Source organism: Streptopelia decaocto, assembly GCF_964273445.1.
Source record: "Streptopelia decaocto genome assembly, chromosome: 3".
NCBI classification, from domain to species: domain Eukaryota; kingdom Metazoa; phylum Chordata; class Aves; order Columbiformes; family Columbidae; genus Streptopelia; species Streptopelia decaocto.
The window spans coordinates 9457798-9477560 of NC_138656.1; the positions used below are offsets into that span (position 1 = coordinate 9457798).

A 19763-nucleotide genomic window follows, 5' to 3' on the forward strand; every position below is an offset into this window, starting at 1 on the left:
AGGTTGTTTTTTGTTAGTTTCTTTCTATTTTAATACCCGTTTTTCCCTCTCTCTCTGTGCTTAAATGATGATATGGTGGCGTATTTTAGTGTGCTGGCTCTTTCGATTTGATACTCTATTGAATTATTATGTATAATTTGACTTGTGTTCATATAAGTAATCTTCAGATTACTGAAAGACAGTTTTCTTGTAATATACAGTCAACTGAGGCTTCAGGATGAGAAGGGTCACCCTCAAACCTGCCTGCAGGATTCCTTGTCCAAAGGTGAATTGGCTGGTGCTTTCCTAGCTGTGTGTTCTAGCCGATGAATTTGTGATCTGTGTACTTTGTAGCACGATTTCACACTTGCAATCAGCTCCAAAAAAAATGATTTGGCTGTGTAATAATGTACGTGAACTATGTGATGAGTTAAAGTGTGAAGCTGTTGATGAGTGTGTTCCCTTTTAATTCATCTGGAGCTGAATTCTTTGGTGCATTTGTGTGCTTAAGGCACAAATGTGTCAGAAACAAAACACAGCCAAGATGAAATTGCCTGTTCTTAATGTACAGTAAAATGAAGGGGGAAGATTTGTTGTTGTTCTTTTACTTTATTTTAAAGGATTATTTTTTAACCTGGATCACTTTACTAGTTGGACTTAGCTCGTGGCCCTGGAGGCAGTAGCAGCAGCGCAGGTAAAGGGGGGATGCAGGAGATGAGCATCCAGATGGGGAGCCCGAATTTATTGCTGATGACAAAGCCACCCTTGGGACCCCTTGCTGAAGGTGGCTTTGCTGTTCCTCCCCAGAAGCAGCCACTTGCTGTTCCTTTTGCATCGCACTGATCTCTCACGTTTAGCCAGGATAAGCATTTGCTTCTTGTCTTCCCCATGTTTGCAGCGCGGTGGGTTGGCCCACCTTGGCTTGTCCACGGAGCCTGGCAGGCTGGGCTTGGGGCCTTCTTGTTTTGGCCTTGCTTTTGTTCAGCTGTGGCTCCCCAGGCGTTTCTTCAGTATTCTGTAAAGGGGACCTGATTTAAGGCAAAACGCCTGTGAAAAGCAAGTTATTTTCCAGCCAGCTCCGTTGCCCCCACCTTGCTTTTGCAGCACGGGCTTGCCAAGAGCGGAGCTGGTTTTGGGGAGCGGGAGTGGGGTTGCCTGGGTTATTTTAATGCCGTATGTGAAACCACAGCCGAGGGATGCAACTCAACTGATGCTTCTTTAGCCTTTGCACCACTGAGAGCCAGCGGAGCGGAGAGGGGCTCCCACCATCCCCCTTTTACCAGCATGGCTGACCCCGTGCTGAGCCAGCCCGGGGAAGTGAACCAAAAACAAACCCTATAAAAGAAAGCGAATACTTTTCCGGTGGTTTAGCTCCTCGAGCCAGCTCGCTGTAGGGCCGGAGAAGCAGAAGTGCTGGTTCAAAAGAAACTGTAAGAGTGATCGGCGAAGTGGGGCTGTTAAAAAACCTCCACCACCACGCTAGTATTTATCATGCCATCTGAAATTTGTCACATACCCCCTCCCCTGGCTGGGGATACACCACCTTCAGCAAGGCAGCTTCACTGCAAACCTTTGTTGTGCTTGTGCCAGTGGTACAAGTAAGGGGGTTCTTGCACTTCTGGCTGAGCCTGGCTTAGTATTTATGGTGTTTTTCTCCTTCGTGTTGCTGCCGTGAAATTCATCCTTCAGTTGAGACAAGGAGGAGATGACAGGATAGCTGAGGCGGTGTGGATGGGGGCGTATTATGGCCAAATGTTGTGCTTTTAACTTGAAAATAGGTAGTTGATATTACTGTAGTTTTCCATTAGGTTCCTTCTTTACCCTGGGCTATGCAGTTCACCTTTGAAGTCCTTTTTCAGCTGCATGGTCTTTGAAAATTTTGCAAAGACAGAAAATGGCCTTTTCCATTATTTAAGTATAGAGCCTAAGGAAGTCGCTTTCAACAAGAAGCTATATTTGTAAGCTGCAATCTCTCCTGCTGCTGCGTCTGAACAAAATGTCCTGGAGCACTTGCAGGAGGCGGCACTGGGGACACTGGCTGGGTTTGGGGGTGACAGGGGTAGTGGACCCCTCACGAGGTGTAAATGCGGTTGGAAAGAGGCAACATTGTCTGGGGCACAGAGCACTGACTGACAATTTCCCGTGCCAGGGCAGAAAGGGATTAGCGAGTCACCACCTGGCACGTAACCCGGCAGCCGTGGTGGGGCTGGAGTGAGCGGGCAAAGCCGCGCTCAGCCCCGGTGTCCCAGCCTCAGCATAATGGAGAAGAGGGGAAGTTATTTGGCCCCAGGTGCCAAGCTGGAGCATCCGTCTTGGCTGTGATGTGGAGGAGGCTGAGTCAGAACTGCGGGGCAAATGACTACGTCGCCCTGCTCTTCGGGAGGGAGCCTATAATTTCCACGTACTGTTTAAACATTGGCAAATCTGTTGTCTTGTAGAAAAGAAATAAGACTTCAGGCTGCTTGTAGTGCGCACCCGAGTTTTGCCAGTGTAACCATAATTTGGTTGCGTCCTCTCAAATGTTTTGGTTTGTTTTTGGTTTTGTTTGGAGTTTATTTTTTTGGAGAGTTTGGGAAGGAAGAGGAAGAGTTTTGTAAAGCTAAACAATGAAATGTGCTTTTATGTGAGGCTTCAAGAATTATTTTTTCCTTCAAAGTAGCAGGCTCCCCCATTCACCTCTTTAAAGAGAGGAAAACAACAACAACAACAAACCTTCTGACTGACAAAATACCACAGAATGGTGTTCCCTCTGCTCCCAGGCATATATTTGGTAGTGACTGAGGGCAAATAACAGAGTATAAGAGTCCAGGGAGCTCAAAATGGACCTCTGCCCAGTACAGAAATGCATTATAAACAACTGCATCTAAATAGCCCTGTTTCCTTCCCTCACCTGCCTAATGTGTTTTGCTAAGGGTCTGCTCGCCCTGTATCTCGTAAATATTTTACGAAAATTAAATCAGAAGTGATTATAGGAAGCAGTTCATCTGTCTCTGGTTCTGTCTGCAAAAGGAGAAAGAAAGGCAGAAGTAAATAAGTACCGTTGCATTTTTAAGTGGAGCCTGACATATTTGCAGTGCATGTGAAGAGGGTATTTTAAAAGTTCGCATCAGCTGTTGGATTCTATTTTGGTGATGAATTCCAGCTAAAATAATGTGGATGCTCATGACTGTGTGAATAAATGACCCCTAACTGACTTCTTAAAATATCAGTCTATGGGAAGTTTGCATTTAACTGTGTTTTCCCCTCCATTTGTAACCTGGTATATCATATAGGAGGAGCACACTGCTGAGTTTAGAGCCTGAAATGTTGAATATGTACATAACAAAGACATGAATGATGAATTAGGTGCACCAGTTCTTTTAGATTAGCTAATCTAATTTTTATTAGCATTTCCCAGCCCCTGGTGGAATTTTCTTCCTCTCCCCACCCCTCGGAAACTACTGTACGGAAGAGCAGAGATTCAGCCATGAGTTACTTGGAGATCTCTGTTCCAGCTGCACTCAGCAGCGGCTCAGGCTCTTCCCATCCCCTGTGCACGTCCAGTGTTTAACACGCCCCGACTGAGCTTTGCTCCTTTATTTCCTAGCATTTCTACCCCTCTTGCAAAAGGAGAGCTTTTTTGGCAGCATGGATATGCCAGGTTCACCGTTAACACCTTAAAATTAGGACCTAATGCTTTCCAAATTAATTGTGCAGCTATGCTGATGACAAGCAAGTCATAGACAAAAAGCTTTAAAGAGGAGCTGGTACCCACCTCCCCCTCTGGACCTCCCATCTCTGCCCCTTGCTTTGCCTGGAGACCCTCTTGTGCCATCAGGGCACAAGTCTCTACGGGTGGTCAGCTGGGGCCAGGGAGCTGATATGAAGATGATTTTGGGCTGGATTTCTGTGGTTCTTCACCCACAGGTGCGTACAGAGCAGGTGGTGGGGCGGGTGGGAGTGAGGAGCAGTGACTGTCACCTCCCCACAGCAGGACAGGCCTCGGTGGCCCATCTCTCGTGGCCTTAGCAGAGGGCAGCTGTGATAAGGTGGCTAATGTTACTTGTTAGAGGAGGGAGGCTTTGTTAATCTTTTTGGAGCTGTACAAACACAAATACGGGGCAGCTGATCATCCCTACAGTGCTGTAGTCTGCACCAGGATGTCATTTCCGAGGCATAAACAGATCAACGGAACCCTTTATGCAAAAAGGAAAAGCCTGCCCCTGTCCCTGGGTGGGTTTAAGCAGTTGGTTGGTTTAAACAGTTTGCAGGTTTAGGTAAAAACATCCCCCTGAAGTGATGTAGCTGATCTCAGCGTGAAGAAATCCAGTCAGGCCAAAGCAAGGAGGAGTTCCAGAAATGAAGGAGGAAACGTAGAAGTCCCGGTATGGAGAAACTCTCCAGATTGACAAGGATGTGAGCATCTTGTGGGTAGGCAGGGCCATCCGCATCTCACCCCCTGTGCTTTGGGATCGCTGTTCTGCCTGCAGAGCAGCCCCAGAAACAGGGGCTTGTGGTTTGTTTGGTTTTTTTTTTTCCCTTTACAACATTCTGGTTTTCCCTTATAAGTACCTGATGCAAAGGCTTTTCCTTGCATTGAAGTACGTGAGCTGGGTGGTGTGGTAAGGGCAAGACAAGGGCTATCCCGTGGGAAGGAAATGTCATGTGGACCCACTTGTAGTCTCTGATTCTGCGCTGAGTCCGAGCAAAATGGGGTCCTCTCTTTTACTTTTTGTGTCTGTTCAATTGCTTGTTTTTGCAGAGATGCGTCTGACACCTCCTATCACTGGCAAGTAGTGAAACAGGAAAATCTCACTGAGATTTCCCCCTCACCACATCTGAGTGTTTGCCGTGTCATTTACCCGGGTCTGATCCTCACATGTTCTTTTTACTCCTCGAAGTGAGCTGTTAAGCCACATCTGTTGTCCATACAGAACTGACCGGTGGTGCCAGGAGCGGGTTTAGCATTAGCTTAATAGAGATGATCCTGTGCACCAAATCCTTGTAAATGTTCCTTAAGTTTTGCTGACTTAAGACAGCAGAGCCACTAGCATCTTTCTGGCACTAAAAGCTATAACCACAACATTAAAAAAATAAAAAGGGTAGGAGTAAAACTAGCTAGCTTTCTGCACTTTATATTGGTATTTGTGTAAGTGGTGACTAGGAAACAGTCCAGAAATTTAAGAAATTCATAGTCATGTTCTGGTTTATAAAGAATCTGAATCTATGGTTATTGTAATGGTTGTTTACAGCCAATTTGTCTTTGAACTGTACTGGAATATGTTCTGACGTGAAGCTTTTCCTTCAGGCTCTCTGGTAGCGCACAGAACTAGATTCAGCTCCAGCGGTCCTCAGTGAATGAGGCTGTCAAAATGTTTCTAAAATGTATGGAAGGGGTTTTCTTCAATTCCGTTTCTTTCTTGTCTTCATTGACAGGCAACAAACAGGAATTTGACAAAAGCATTTTCTTCTGTGGCTTTATCTTGCCATGACAAATTAAAAGCTTGTGCTCAGAAGACAGGAGTCTCACATCTTAAAAGATTTTTCACACTGAACCTTTTCCTTTCTTAATACTTAAATTACCTAAGCCCCCTTTGAAGTGGGCTGTCCTGAGTATGCAGAGCACACTTAGAGGTGGATGGAAAATGTCAACTGTTTCTCTTTCTGATTTTTTTTTAATAGAGAGAAAGAGGTGTTTTGAGACAAAAATTAGGACTTTTGCTCTCCCCTTCTCTGTGAAATTCAAAAGTGCTATATCTCTTCAGCCTTAAAGAGAGGAAAAAAAAGCTAGAGGGGAAAGGAAAGACTCGTTCTGGCAAGATTAAGCTGAGGGAGTTCTGGGAGACTATATTTTATCTCAGTTTCTTTGGAAAGGTGGAAGTTTCTTTGCCGTGCATCTAAAATAGCTCTCAGGCTTCCTCTTTGTGAAGTTTATAAACAGCAGAGGCTCTTGCAGATAAACCAGATGGGCGCTTAGCTCGCTGTTGCTCTCCTGCTGTACTGCTTCACTGACTTTATCATTTTTTCCTTTCCGTACTGATAGCACAGCTGTGTTTTCCCTTATTCCAGTGAACGAGAAGGGCCAAGTGAAGAAGAGCTGGCTTGTGCCGGGGCTCCCGAGGGCTGACACCTGGGCAGAGCACACGGCCAGAGGGTAGCAGCCCGAGGCGCTCGGGTACGGCCAGGAGAAGGGTGGACATGGCCAGGTATCATGTTTTCCAGGCTTATTCTCAAGCTGTGGATGGGTGACAGAACTGGGTTTCTCATCCTGGGGAAGGCAGAGATGTCTTTTCAGACAACAAGATGGCAATGGGCTCCTTTTGAACATGAATAAATCTTATGAGGAGTGGCTGAGGGAACTGGGGCTGTTCAGCCTGGAGAAAAGGAGGCTGAGGGGAGACCTTATTGCTGTCTACAACTACCTGAAAGGAGGTTGTAGCATGGAGGGGGTTGGTCTGTTCTCCCAAGTAGCAAGTGATAGGATGAGAGGAAATGGCCTCAAGTTGTGCCAGGGAAGATTTAGATTGGATATTAGGAAAAAATTCTTCACAGAAGGGGTTGTCAGGCACTGGAACAGGCTGCCCAGGGAAGTGGTGGAGTCACCATCTCTGGAGGTGTTTAAAAGACACGTAGATGAGGTTCTTAGGGACATGTGTTAGTGCCAGAGATAGGTTATGGTTGGACTTTATGACCTTGAGGATCTCTTCCAACCAAAATGATTCTATGATGCTATGTCCAGGCTTCCCAAAGTAAACACAGGAGGTGCTACGGGAGGTTTGGCTGTTGAAGAAGGCTGCCTTGGTAAAGACAGGACCTGGAGCCCCCACCAAGTGTTGCATTTCCATGCTGCACATCAGCAGTCCCCTCAGATACAGGTGACACAGTGAGAAGGTTTGCATGGTGGGGGAGACGAGCAAAGCGGATTGTGGCAGTAGAGAGCGGGTTGGCTTGTAGAGGGCTTGTGTTTTTCAAAGGCCAGGCTGCCACAGGTTTTTGATTCCTTTAGGGCCATTACTTGTAAAACTACTAGTTCAACTTCTTCATACTTTTATTCCCCCTTGCCCTCCCTGCCTCCTGTAACCATTAAAATCTTGGGGAGGTGGGAGGGAGTCTTGCTTGACCAACAAGTATTTTTGACACCAATCTTGCACTTCTGGGAGTTACAAGTGATAGAGCTCTATAATTTCCTTCCAGCAACTGATTTCTGGTAAACTGCTGCAGATTGTATTGGTTCACAGTTCTGAGATGAATCTTTCTTCTCTTTCATATTTACCCTTGAATGTTGCATCACACAGGGTGAAACTATTCTGTAAAGCCATTAGAGCCGAGGTGATCAGACCATTTTCAGGAGCAGGAGAAGACTTCTTTTTCTCGTTCATTTTTATGATAGATGCTTATCTCAGAATATTGCTTCGGCACTGGATTAGCCAGCCGTTCTTGTATAACAAATCCATTTCAGTGAGAAGTAAACAGTAGTAAATGATTAACATTATCTTCTTTATTAATGACTAGAGGTTTTTAATTTAACAAGTCACTTCTGAAAGACTGAGGGGGAAACTGGGGGGCACTTTTATTTAATAAAAAATGTTTAAATGATCACAGTGCAATCATTTGCCTGTACAAGCCTGGTGTTGTTTCTCGAAGCAGCCATATCAAACATGCGGTACGTGTGCTCGCTCAGATGTGTACAGCTCGCTTGCAAAAGGAAATGTGTAGCATGGGTTTCATAAAATTACTATTATGGTTCATGATTAATGATTTTGTTATCCGAGCAGTGAAACCACAAGACTTCATGACGGCCATAGCAGTCGCAAAGCTCTAGTACGTGCAGCACAAATATCTCCAATTGAGCGTTGCGGGCGTGTTGAAACGGAGTTTCTTACCGGACTCCCTGTTCCAACAACTTCAGTTTTGGGTTCATTTCTCTTATGTGGTTACTAGGCATGTTTTCAGTAGTTTCCCCTCAAAAACAAATACTGGAACTGGATTGGTTTCAACAGGCTTTAGAGGAAGACAGCGTTTCTCTGGCAGACTGGTGTCTCAATGGTTTGGGACATGTTTTTCCATCAGTGAAGTAGTATGGCTCTGGAGGCCACGTCCTTTGTAGATGTATTCCTGTAGGCAAGTGTGTAGCATTTGGGTGACCTGTAACAAACCTCTCATGTCTCTCTGCTCCACCAGCCTCCCCAAAATTTTCACTGCTATGCTGGTGGTAGAAAATCCTAGCGAAGACCCAGTCATGTTGTCGGGAATGGAAGTTGTTCCCCGCTTCCATCACTGACAAAGTCTTGCCATCATTTGTTCACGGTGGCACTTGGCTGAAGATGAGAGTGCCTTTTCTTTGAGAACGTGCCTGATTTGTGCCAGTCACCAAGTCCAGGTTCAGTCCCAATGGAGTGGTACTGAGGGAACAGTATGCTGTTGAAGGCCCGAGCATCATCATGCCTTTGATCCTTAGTCACTTATTGTGTTCTGAGGGTTTCCATATGGCTTCTCAAACTACTTTTTAACTATGGGCCTTGTCAGAAGTGCCTCCTTCTCTTTAAACCTTATCTGAGCCTGTTGCAGTGAAAGCCTCACCATCTTTTCTTCTGAAGGACACCAGAAGACTAATCATCTTTTCCTACTCGCATTCCCATGGGTCTTCTGACTTCTTCCCATTTTCATGGTCCTTTCCATTGTCTCTTTTCCAGGCTGGAGACACCCAGGCAATTTAGTTAAGTGTTGTTGAGAAACCATCCCATATTCTCCATTGTCCTCTGTGAGCTGGGTGGAAATACCCTTGTTGACACAGGGTGGAACTGAGCCACCAAGCTGACAGTGTCACAGGTCTGTCTGTTTTAACCCCAAGGCCTCTTTCCTGAGCAGCGATAGCTGGCTCAGAGTGCATCATTGTACATGGCAGATCAAGGTGTTTTGATCACTTTGCACTTCAGGGGTTGTTTTTTTTTTTTGTTTAGCATCCAGCCTCTTAGCATTATGACGTTCTTAAGCACATTTTCAGGGGCAGTTTTCATTTTTACTATCTTGAATAACTTAAGTTTCATCTGGAAACTGTGTCATTTTGTTTACCTCTCTCTTCAGATCATTGATGAGTATGCTCACCAGTGCAGGTGTAGGAGCCTGTGGAATTCACTGGTGACCTTCTGCTTGGGGCCATGATATTATCTACCTTTTTTCCCCCAAGTCTTCATTAATTCCTGTGTGTCGAGAGCCTTCTCTCTTCTCTTAGAGAAGTTTGAAGCTTTGATGGGGGACCTTGTTGGAAAGCAAGGGTGCTTATCCCAGCCAATGGTCAGCAAGGTAACCCTGCGGACACTGCATTTGTCAACTAGTTGCCTTTAGCATCACCAACCAGGAGGCAGCGTGAACATTTTTATGGACGAGCAAGCAGAGACCTGGTCTGGGATGGCTCGCGTTCTCCCTTTCTGGGCGCTTTGGAGTAAGTGTTTGTTTTGGCACGCTGCCCCTCTAATCTGAGGACATTGAACGTGGAAATGCAGCAACTTTTAATAAGGTGAAAGCGGAGGCCAGAGCCACAGCCTCTGTGGTATGCTGCAAACAGGTTTTGTAGCCATGTCAACACATGTGGAGGAGAGGCTCGGTTGCCCTGCCAGGTCTGAAGGAGGGTAAGGTGTGGAGGAAGGCATGGGTAGATAAGAATCAGGCAAGATAAAAATCCCTACAGCCTCTTTTCCAATTGCCTCTTGCAGAAACCCTGCCTCCCTGAGAGGCAGCAAACAACGCACTGCATGGAGGGCTGGTTATAGCTCCCAGCTGCCCCGCTGAGATTATCTAGCTGTTATATCCAGTTTGGGATTTTTATTTTCATCTAGGAGGGTGAGGGGGTAATAGGCTGGTATGTGCAACCTCTACCAGTTTGGTGATTTTCCCAGCCTTCACTATTTTGACCATGAGCACCCACGATGTTTTCGGAGCGTGTCCACAAAAGGCTTGTCCCAGCAGGGCTTGGCTGCGGTTCCAGTAAAGGCGAAGGGTTCTGCTGGGTGGCACAGCACCGTGTTAAGGCCCTGCCTCCTTTTGGGTTCATGCCAGTCAAAGTTTAACTTTGAGAGCATGCTAGAGACTAAGGCTGCCCAGACTATGGGGTGTGTGCCTTTCTGTTGTTGTTCTGAGAAGCTTAAATTACAACTCGGCATCTGGGTCTGCACTGCAGAAAAGGTGCTTGTACGAGGTGGCTGTTGTAACTACATCCGGCTCTTCTCGGGTTTTCCAAATAGGTGGGAAGCTTAATGTTGTTATTAATTACTTGCTTGTAGAAGCTGCTAATTTTCTTTTGTAATGTACCCAAAATGTGCTAGATATTGTAGGACCTAAAGTTAGAGGCACAAGAATTAGCTCTGAAGGATTTAAACCCCAGATTTGAGCTGCTTTTGTCTAATAAGTTATTAAGACTGGGCTGATCAAACCACTTGTTAAAAAGAGCCTGAATATCACTGAAGTTACATTTTAGAGGTGTTGTTAACTATCTTAAGAGTTGTTCTGCTTCGAGGTGCTTGTTAATAAAAAAACCAAACACACACACAAAAAAAGAAAGGCATTAAAAGTCTGTTCCTAATGGGTGGGTCAGCCATTCAAAACTCATCCTGCCTGTTGTAGCTCTCAGATAACCCAGCCTGGCTTTACATCACACTGCAAACGGATCTGTGTGTTTGCTTTCTACAAAGTAAGTTGGGAGTTCAGTGCCTTTAAGTGCTACACTTAAGGATCAACATCTCTTTTGTGTTCTAATGCTTTAAGGTGTGCTCGCCTTTGGGCAGGCTTGCAGAGTGTTGTTTTCAGCATAAACAAATATCCACAGTGAACATTCTTGGAGTAAGAGACGCGTCTGGTACGAGTCATTGGAAAATAATATTTATAGAGTGCATTCTTGACAAGGAGAGAGGGTTTTTCAGGTAAAACCAGTCTGCTTCCTCTGCTGATATAACCTTTCTCCCCTGTTGAGGTTGTGTCTCCATCTGACTGTTGTGGCAAATGGAAGCCTCTCCCTTGGACTCAGCACAGCTGTAGCGTGGGTTGTTAGTTGGAGGGAGATGGAGATTTTTCTTCCTTCAAAGCACCAATATTGTATGGAGACTATTTTAACCAAGGAAGGGTTGTGGAGAGAGGATGGTTAAGACTGGTACCCCACTGTGTGTTTCTCCAGGAGGAGAAATAAGTACATTAAGAAGCTGCAGGTATTGGCAACAGCGTGTTATTGCGTGATATTTCACCCTTTCGTGATCATTGCTGTGTAATTCATGTAACTAATTAACTTTTAAGAAGTGCTCAGGAACGTATAAAAACACAGGTAGCATTCATTGTACATTAGAGATCAGTGACAAAGCAAGAAAAAAAACCCTGAGGTCTTTAAAGGAAAACTGATTATTCAAGTAGCCTGTGATGAACTGGAATTTGGTGAGTGTTTGGAGAAGGATGTGTAAAGGAGTTTTTGGCTTAATGCAATGCCTGCAGGTTAACAAAATTGCCAGTATTTTTGTAGCCTGTGTAACTAGCAGGGTACAGCCTGGGCACACAGATGCTCTGAGTCTGCCCGCAGGACTTACACGATTGCTTCATTTCATGGAGTTTACCTTTGCTCTTCAGAGGTAGCTTCTAGTGTGAATGTTCATCATCCTGCAATGCCCAGTATAACAAATAACATGCCAAGCGAATACGAGTGGTGCTGGTGAACATGTCATGCGTCGGCTGTGGCGTGTTATTTTTCCATGTGTGTGGTGACAGCATTTATGGCCTGGCAACAGATTTGCCTCTTTCAAGTGTTTTATGTGAAACTTTATGAAACTGCCTGCTGTAAGGTGTTGCCAATATTGCAGGTGTGCGCAAAGTCAATGAATGTTAAAACATCTCTTTTAATACCGTGCGCAGTAACAGCTGAATGTATGACGATTTTTTTCCCCGCTTTCCATTTAAAACAGAATGCTACAGATAGCTCCTCTAACTCCTCTCAAAAAAGGGAACAGCCTATGCGAACTCTGGCTTCTCCTGCATCCTGCGAACATCGAAGAATTTGCACTCGTGGACACCTTCACGACCATTATAGCTCTGACCACTACCATCTAGAACAAGTAAGGTTTCTTCTCAGTGTTGCCACCTGAAGGGCTTTGTCTGCTGTAGCTGAGACTGGTGTTTGGTTTTCCCCCCACACCCCTGAAAGACTTGTTCCACCCTTCTTTTTCCCCTCCTTTCCCCTTCGGTTAGCTTTAAATGGCTTCCAGTTATAACAAAGAAAACAAAAAAGTTGATTTAAAACTGTGATTGTGTTGTACCGTCCGCACACAGACCCTTGTAGGTCTGTGACAGTTCCTGAGCCAAAGGCTGAAACTCTGTGGTGGGTCACTAAGCAAGGAGACAGTGATTACTGATAGCGAAGTGAGCTTATTTATCTTCTCTCACTCTCCCATCTCTGTCCCTGCTTCTACAGTCAGTAGCACGATCCTACCGGCACGTCAACTTTCCAGACGATGATGAGGAGATAGTGCGCATCAATCCTCGGGAAAAGATTTGGATGACTGGATACGAGGACTATCGCCATGCCCCAGCAAGAGGAAAGAGCTTTGATCCTGATGACATGGACTCCTACGTACGTTTTGCCAAAAGTGAGGCCTCAAAACATGAATACACTTATCCTTACGTAGACAACTCGGACTTTGACCTGGGTGAAGATATCAAGGGTGCTGTGATAAAGACTCAACCTGTCAAATTCAAGCCCAGGCGGAAGGAAGATGGTGAGAGGTCACGGTGCGTGTACTGCAGGGACATGTTCAACCACGAGGAGAACAAACGGGGTCAATGCCAGGATGCTCCAGACCGCGTCAAGACTTGCATCCATCGAGTGAGCTGTATGTGGTGCGCAGACACTATGCTCTATCACTGTATGTCCGATCCAGAAGGAGACTATACAGATCCTTGCTCGTGCGACACCAGTGATGAAATGTTTTGCCTCCGGTGGATGGCTCTTATTGCCTTGTCTTTCATTGCTCCATGTATGTGCTGTTACTTGCCGCTTCGGGCTTGTTACCACTGTGGGGTCATGTGCAGGTGCTGTGGTGGAAAACACAAAGCTGCTGGATGACTACAGATGCATTCAAAGTGTTATGTTTTTCCTGTAGTTCGAGGAACACGTTGGTTTTGGAGCATTGAGATCACTCGTTTTGATGCAGCCACTGTGCCCAGCAGCATCCAGAAACCGCCAGTTCGGATCACTTCACATGTGGTCATCTGGGCCTCACTCTGCATTGATTTGCTCATCAAGTGTTCTAACTAACTAACCTACAGCATAGACTTTTGTATTATTAATCTGTAATCAAAACAGACTGTCTTGTACATGTTTTGGGTTGGGTTTTTTTTTTTTTTTTTTTTCAGTTAAAATGAGTTTGAGAAAAGAACTGCTTCAAATGGTGGTGGATTGTAGAACATCTCCAGGTTGTGTCCGTCTTGCCTCGGCTTGTGTGGTACCATCAGCGCGTCAGCAAGCTTTGGCATTTCTAGAAACGGGGTGGTGTAGTGAATGAAATCTCACTTGGAAGGTATTTTAACTTGCCGTCAAGTTATTGTGTGTGTATAGAAGGTGTGCTAGTAACAAACTTGTACCACAACACAGTATTTCTGTCGCTGGTTTTCTTTGGTTTTTTTGTTCTGTTTTCCAAAGCCAAAATAGCCATCGAAGCTGCAGTTTCTCTTCTAGAGTCCATCGTCATTTCCTTCAGCAAACAAATTATTTCTCTGTTCGCAAATCTCTGTGAACAGAAAGCAAGGCTCAGTTACCATCGTCACATAACCATTGAGAATCTGGTAGTTCTCTTTACCTGTAATCATTTCAGACCACTACTGGAAAGGGAAACTTCAATTTTAGGGTTTTCTTTTTTCCCTAAATAATATTGGAAAAATAAAACTGTGTTTTCAGAGTACTACCCCAAAGAAAGGGAACTTCATTAGCCAGCCATGTAATGATCTGTGAATAAAACACTAAGGTTCTAGATGAGGAAAATTGTTGTTATGCAAAGAATTACTAACAATGCAATGTCAAAAGCACTATTATGGCAATTCTGGGGAAATGCTGCATTAAGTGGTGGGTTATATGGAAAATCGTGTTTGTTTGTTTGTTTTCTGTACAATACATGAGCATGAGAACATATGCGTCCACGGTAGAAACTACATTTAGCAATCTAAACAGATATTTAAAATCAAGAGCCAGGATGTTGACCACCACTTCCATTTCCTGACCTGCGGTCCTAGTCCTCCAGATGCTTACATACGTCTTGACATATTGTGCGTGCAACCGGCATTTCTGTGAGTCCGTGTGTAGGATTAAGCATGTGAGTCTCCGCAGGAGCCAGACCGAAGCGTCTCCCTGGCTTTTCCCTCCCCAGTTCACCACCCAGATTTGTCAAGTGGATGTATAAGGTGCATACAGCAGGATAAGATTACTTTAATTTTTTTTTTTTTTGAATGTCATGTTGTCTTGTGTACAAGGCTTGTAATTAGCTTGGAAAAAGAGTATTTTTCTAATATATTACAAGGAATAGCCAAATAATTTTTATTAAAAAAAATTATTTAGCGCAGTGAATTCTAACTAGCATAGTACAATCTGAATACTTTGAGGCAGCTAGGGATTGGCTTGTCAAAGCTGGCACTGCTGTTCCTGCCATAATTTCTTTCTGCAGTAAATTGCCAGTGGGCGCATGTCCTTTCCCTCCCTCTATTGCACATTGACATCAGTCTTAAAAGAGGAATTTTTTTTTCTTTTTTTTAATTAATTTGCCAAATAAATGTAAAAGGAACGCTTGCCATTCTTTCTTGGTGGAATGTCCCAACACTTCCTCTGAGAGTTAATCACAGCTTTTTAGTCAACCATGAATTAAGTATGCAATGTGCTTATACACTATAGAGTTTGGTAGGCTTAATTCATAGCAGTTGCTGGGGATTTTTTGGTTGTGGGAAAAAAAAGAAGAATGATAATGGAAAAGGGATGGAGTATTACACTCTGGGTGATGTCTGGGTTTGCCGAATGAAATATAGATATTTTGTGCCTAATAGCAGTTGACAAATCTCTCAATGGTGTCTAGTAAACATCAAGCCAGCCTCGAAAAAAAAAATCAATGGAACAACCTTTTCCTTTAATTTCTGTTCTCAAAGTTGTTTCATGTAAACAAACATCTGTAAGATCTTCTCTCTATAAAGCACAACACTACAAAAAGATCTTACAGCTTTTTGTCCGGTCTTGAAGTGCCCCTATTTATTTAAGTAAAATAGACATACTCCAAGCCTTTCTGTATGTCTGCAAATGAAAGTTGTTGGGTTTTTGTTGGTTTTGTTTTGGTTTTAAATCCCTCTTTTTTAAATTTTTGTTTCCTCCCCTTCCTCCCTCTTCTCTTGGGTTTTTGTAATACTTGTAGATTTTGCTGCGTGTGTCATTTGGTTTGTGAAGGCAGTGGTGTAAGGGCACAATGATAGAAATAGGTGGTTTTTTTGTAAATATTTCTCCTTAATTTCCACACTGCTGCTGAACAGTGTGTAGCATTCTCCCAGTCAGCTTTGCAATACTGACATCGATCATTTGAGAGAAATTATTCAGATTTTATTTTTGTATCTCTGGTAACAAAACATTAACCAAATTATTTTTTTTTTCTCTGTTCTGGAAAGTTTTTTGGTTTGGTTGGGTTGGTTTTTTTTCCAAGCTATTGCTCACGTTAACAAATTAAAGTGCCTGAAGCCTCATCATTATTGTATCTATATACTAAAAGTTAAAACCCTGTTGTATTGATTTTTATAAGCCTTTTTACCTCTGTGTAAAAAAAAAAAAAATATATATATACAAGTGTATGATGTACATTTTAGTTCTTAACTTCTTTTTTTATTGTTTCTAATATGTATGATCAGTGTAGCTATTGCTTTAAAATGTACCATGTAAATATAAATACATCATATCAAAATGACACCGTTTATTGTTATTCGGCTGGCTGGAAAACGAGGGGAAGATGAAACAGCGTGGGGAAACATGGGGCCATTACAGGAGCTACCACCCCAAGACCTCAGGGTTTCTGAGGAAAAAAATTGATCTATTTTATGTTTTTCAGTGGCAAATGCTGCTAGCCTCAGGCCATTGCAGCAGGGAGCATTGGAGCAGGTGTATTTTTAGGTGTTTTTCAGGTATTTTGCACATTTTGGGGTAGGACGGCCCAGTGCTGTGCCCCAGGAGGCCTCGGCGTCCATGACAGCGGCCAAGATTCCCCTCCCGCTCTCCTTTCTCTTCTCCCTGGGCCCTCATTCCACGGGCTGCTTTGGGCTGGGCTAAATACAGCAAAGGGACGTTTTTATTTTGTTTTGTTTCGCCCAAGCAGAGCAACCCCAAAGGAAAAGAGGACAGCGGAGGGAAAGGCCAGCAGACATGGCTGCTGAGCGAGGGCCGCCTTGCTTTTTGAGGGCGCGCAGTGGGAGCTTGCGGGGCTGACCAGATGCCAATGTGGCCAAGGAGAGACAACCACAACAGCTGGCACTGCCATCCCTGCTCAGAGAGGTTTAACATTGAAGATGGAAGAGGAATTAACCCTGTTAAAACGGACATCTGGCTGTGCCAGTCCAACTGGGGAAACTGCAGGAAAACCGGTGAGTGATCTGAATTTTTACATGTAATTCCAATTGGGAGCTAGTCAGGCCACCACCATGCACTTCTGAGAAGTCCAGATTTAATTTTTCTGTAGATAAGTGATAATGCATACAACCAAGGCAATAACACAACCTAGCCATTGCTCCTTTTATTCAGTGTGCTGCTTTTTTTCACTGCTGAATAATGAAGCTTCCTCGAGCACCATGTAAGAGGGGATGCAAAAAACATATACACCAAACTATACATGTCCTCAGATGAAGGGTTTTCTCTCCGCAGTGGTGGTGCCTTGTGTCATGTTCACCCCCCAGCACACGGAGTGATGTGCCAGTTGCATAAATAACCTCCATGGTTTAATTTGTGACAGCTCTGTTGAGATCCTGACTTCACGTTTGCTTTTTATTGGTTTATATTTGCATTCATGTATTTCTAGAAATATTATATGCTCATATAAATGTAGATTTCTGTTTACATTTATTAAACAAGTGTATATTAGCTATAAATCTAAAAAGACTTTGCAGACCTCACAAGAAACACATGCGCTATGGTCAGGTGTTGCATTCTGGAGGACTCTGCACACAAAAGCTGTCAGTATGTTGGTGTTGGCTCCATCCATGGCAAAGCCAAGGGCAAAGTAACTCTGACAGCCTCTTGCTTATGCTTCATCATACTCTTTTGACCAATTATGGTGACTTCAGGCCTGGCCCCTTGGATTCAACTTGTCCCACAGAAGGCCTGGCTAAGCCATGTATCTTCTTGCAGCCCTGCAATCTGCTCTTGCTTTTGTCGGTGAATCAAAGAGGTTATTGATTCCCAGAGATTTCTAAACTGAACCTATAAGTGGTACGTTTGGACCCTGGATCCATGGAAAATGCGAGCACCACCAAGATACAGGGCGCTATAAAAGGCAACCAGGTTTCTGCAGCCTGATCAACACAGGGCTCCAAGGCTCCTGCTGATCATCTGGGATGGCAACTGGCCTTTTGGCAGGAGGCAATCACAGACAGGCAAGCGTGCAACTGTGTGAAAGAAGGTTGAATATTTTCTGGATTTAAAACAATACTATTTAGCTACAAATTATATTTTAGAATAATGTTCTTTCACCTGGGCTGAGTTTTGGGTGTTGCCAAACACACCTTAGCATTTCATAGCAAGGAGACTTGACACTCAATGTGCTTCTACCATTGCGTGGATCAGAACTGTTCTCCCAGGTCCTTTCCCCACACTGACAGCAGGAACAGTGCAGAACCAGGAGAGGGTTTTCTTGGCTGTGCTCACTCAGGAAATCTGCAAATACTTCGAACAAGCCTCTCCTCATAAAAGCAGTGTGGAGTCAGGAATTACAGAGGGAATGGAGGACAACTGCAAGGGTCTCTCCATCTACAACACCTCTGTTTTCCTGCAAGGCACAAAAATAATAGCCAAACATTTATTGGGAGTGACTGCAGCTGCCCAGCATCACCTTCAGGTGCAGAATTTTTGCATGAGGAGGGTTCTCCCAGCCTCCTTTAATTGCTCAGTTATAAGTTCTTCTCTCTCTGCTTGGAGAGCCGCAGTCTAAATAGGCAAGAGTGACATCCCTGTTGTGAAAATGAATAAGGCCAAGAGAGTTCAGATGACTTGTCATGTCATATTGGGAATTTGTGGCACAGTCTGGCCTGGAGTATCCCAAGCACAAGTCCACCATCATCTTCATGCAAAGCTCATCTCTCCTGTCACTCTGAAGATTAAGTGGGAGGTTTGGGCTTTTACAGGAGCCTTGCTGCATGGAGCACAAACCAAACCAGCAGGGCCCAGTCAGCAAGGAATGTGTAAATCTCCTTTTTTTTTTTCTGCTAATTCCACTTAGAAATGCAAATTGGAAGTAGCTGTCAGGTCGCTTGGAAACAAGAGATATCACTGCATGTGTTCCCAATTCTTTCCACAGGCAGAGCCTGGCTTCTCATGCAGACCAAGTGCAGCCCTTTTTCACAAAACATTTGGGAACGAGCTCGCAGAACCAGCAACCGGAAATGCTTCCCTTCCTTCAGCACACGATGCTGGATGAGTTAACATCCTCCTGACACCTTGTCCTTTTCCAGGATGTTGAGCCTTCTGGTATTTTCTTAACATTTTGAATTAGGCAATTAAATTCCTTAGTATCTTGTTGGCATACATGGAAATAAATAGAAAAATGCTTGGCTTCCACCCAGAGACAAGATATTTAAATGGTGGAAAGTATGTGTGTATTTTTGGGGTGGTGTACTTAGATCTCTACAAATATTTTTAGTTGCTTGCTTCCCTGCACTCATGCACAACCACCCCATGCCATTCATCTCATTCCCTCATTCCCCACTTGTAAATTCATTTAGAAAGAGCTGACAGACTTTGGTTTGGCTTCTGCTAGATTTCAAGCCTGCTGCCTAATGTTGTGTGAGACACGATCTCACGGCAGCGCTGGGTGGCTGTAAAGAGAAGGATTTCCAAGGACTGTAACACAGCCCATCTCTCTGCATGAGCAATCACAGCTCCATGCACTGATGTGTACTCTGAGGTGGCAAGGAAAGTACAAAGTCACTTCCAGACTTAATATATTCATGTAATGACCTAAGGAGTCACTGATGTTAAGAATACGAATCATTGCACAGGGGACTTAGAATTAATGCATACTTTGTGATGGTTAAGACATTACCAAGTCATACACAGCATAAAACTTAATTCTTCTCTAGAATTCTTAATTATATAGAGAGTGTAATATAAACTGACATTTCTTTTCCTGCATTTTCTAAGGTTAAGTCATGATGAGCTGCAGAATTGGCCCCCACCTGTTTTAAGGAAACTGGCAGGACTAGTATCAGGCTTACCGCTTCAAGCAAGCTTTTTTTCTGATTTTCATGCTCTTAATTTCTCTGTTTCAGTGTTGTGCCAATGTTAGCTTATTAACTATTCAATCTCTTGATGTGAGATTTCAATCTTATAAAAAAAGAACAGGGACAGGGAAATTGTCAGTGCAAACAATGAGATCCTTGATGGTGAAATATCAAGTCTGATACATTCTCAGATGTACCCTGTCTTCTAATCTGAGATTTCCGGTATTCAGATTATGTTTAGCTCTGACCTGATTCAGAAACTAAAAGCCCAGACACTTCTAAAACTTGAAGCATTAAAGTCCTTGTGCCCTTGAGGGCCATTTCCAGCC

At 44.0% G+C, this 19763-nt stretch overlaps 1 protein-coding gene across 1 annotated transcript in view; it reads left to right on the plus strand.

The window, feature by feature from the left end:
- The window catches only part of SPRED2 (sprouty related EVH1 domain containing 2), a 66282-nt gene extending 50365 nt beyond the window's left edge, over nucleotides 1-15917 (plus strand). Inside the window, exons 5-6 of the mRNA XM_082047637.1 lie at nucleotides 11898-12047; nucleotides 12404-15917. Coding sequence (XP_081903763.1) covers nucleotides 11898-12047; nucleotides 12404-13054 — 801 coding nt within the window. The 3' untranslated portion in view covers nucleotides 13055-15917. The remainder of the gene's footprint in view (nucleotides 1-11897; nucleotides 12048-12403) is intronic.
- Nucleotides 15918-19763: the final 3846 nt, after the last annotated feature.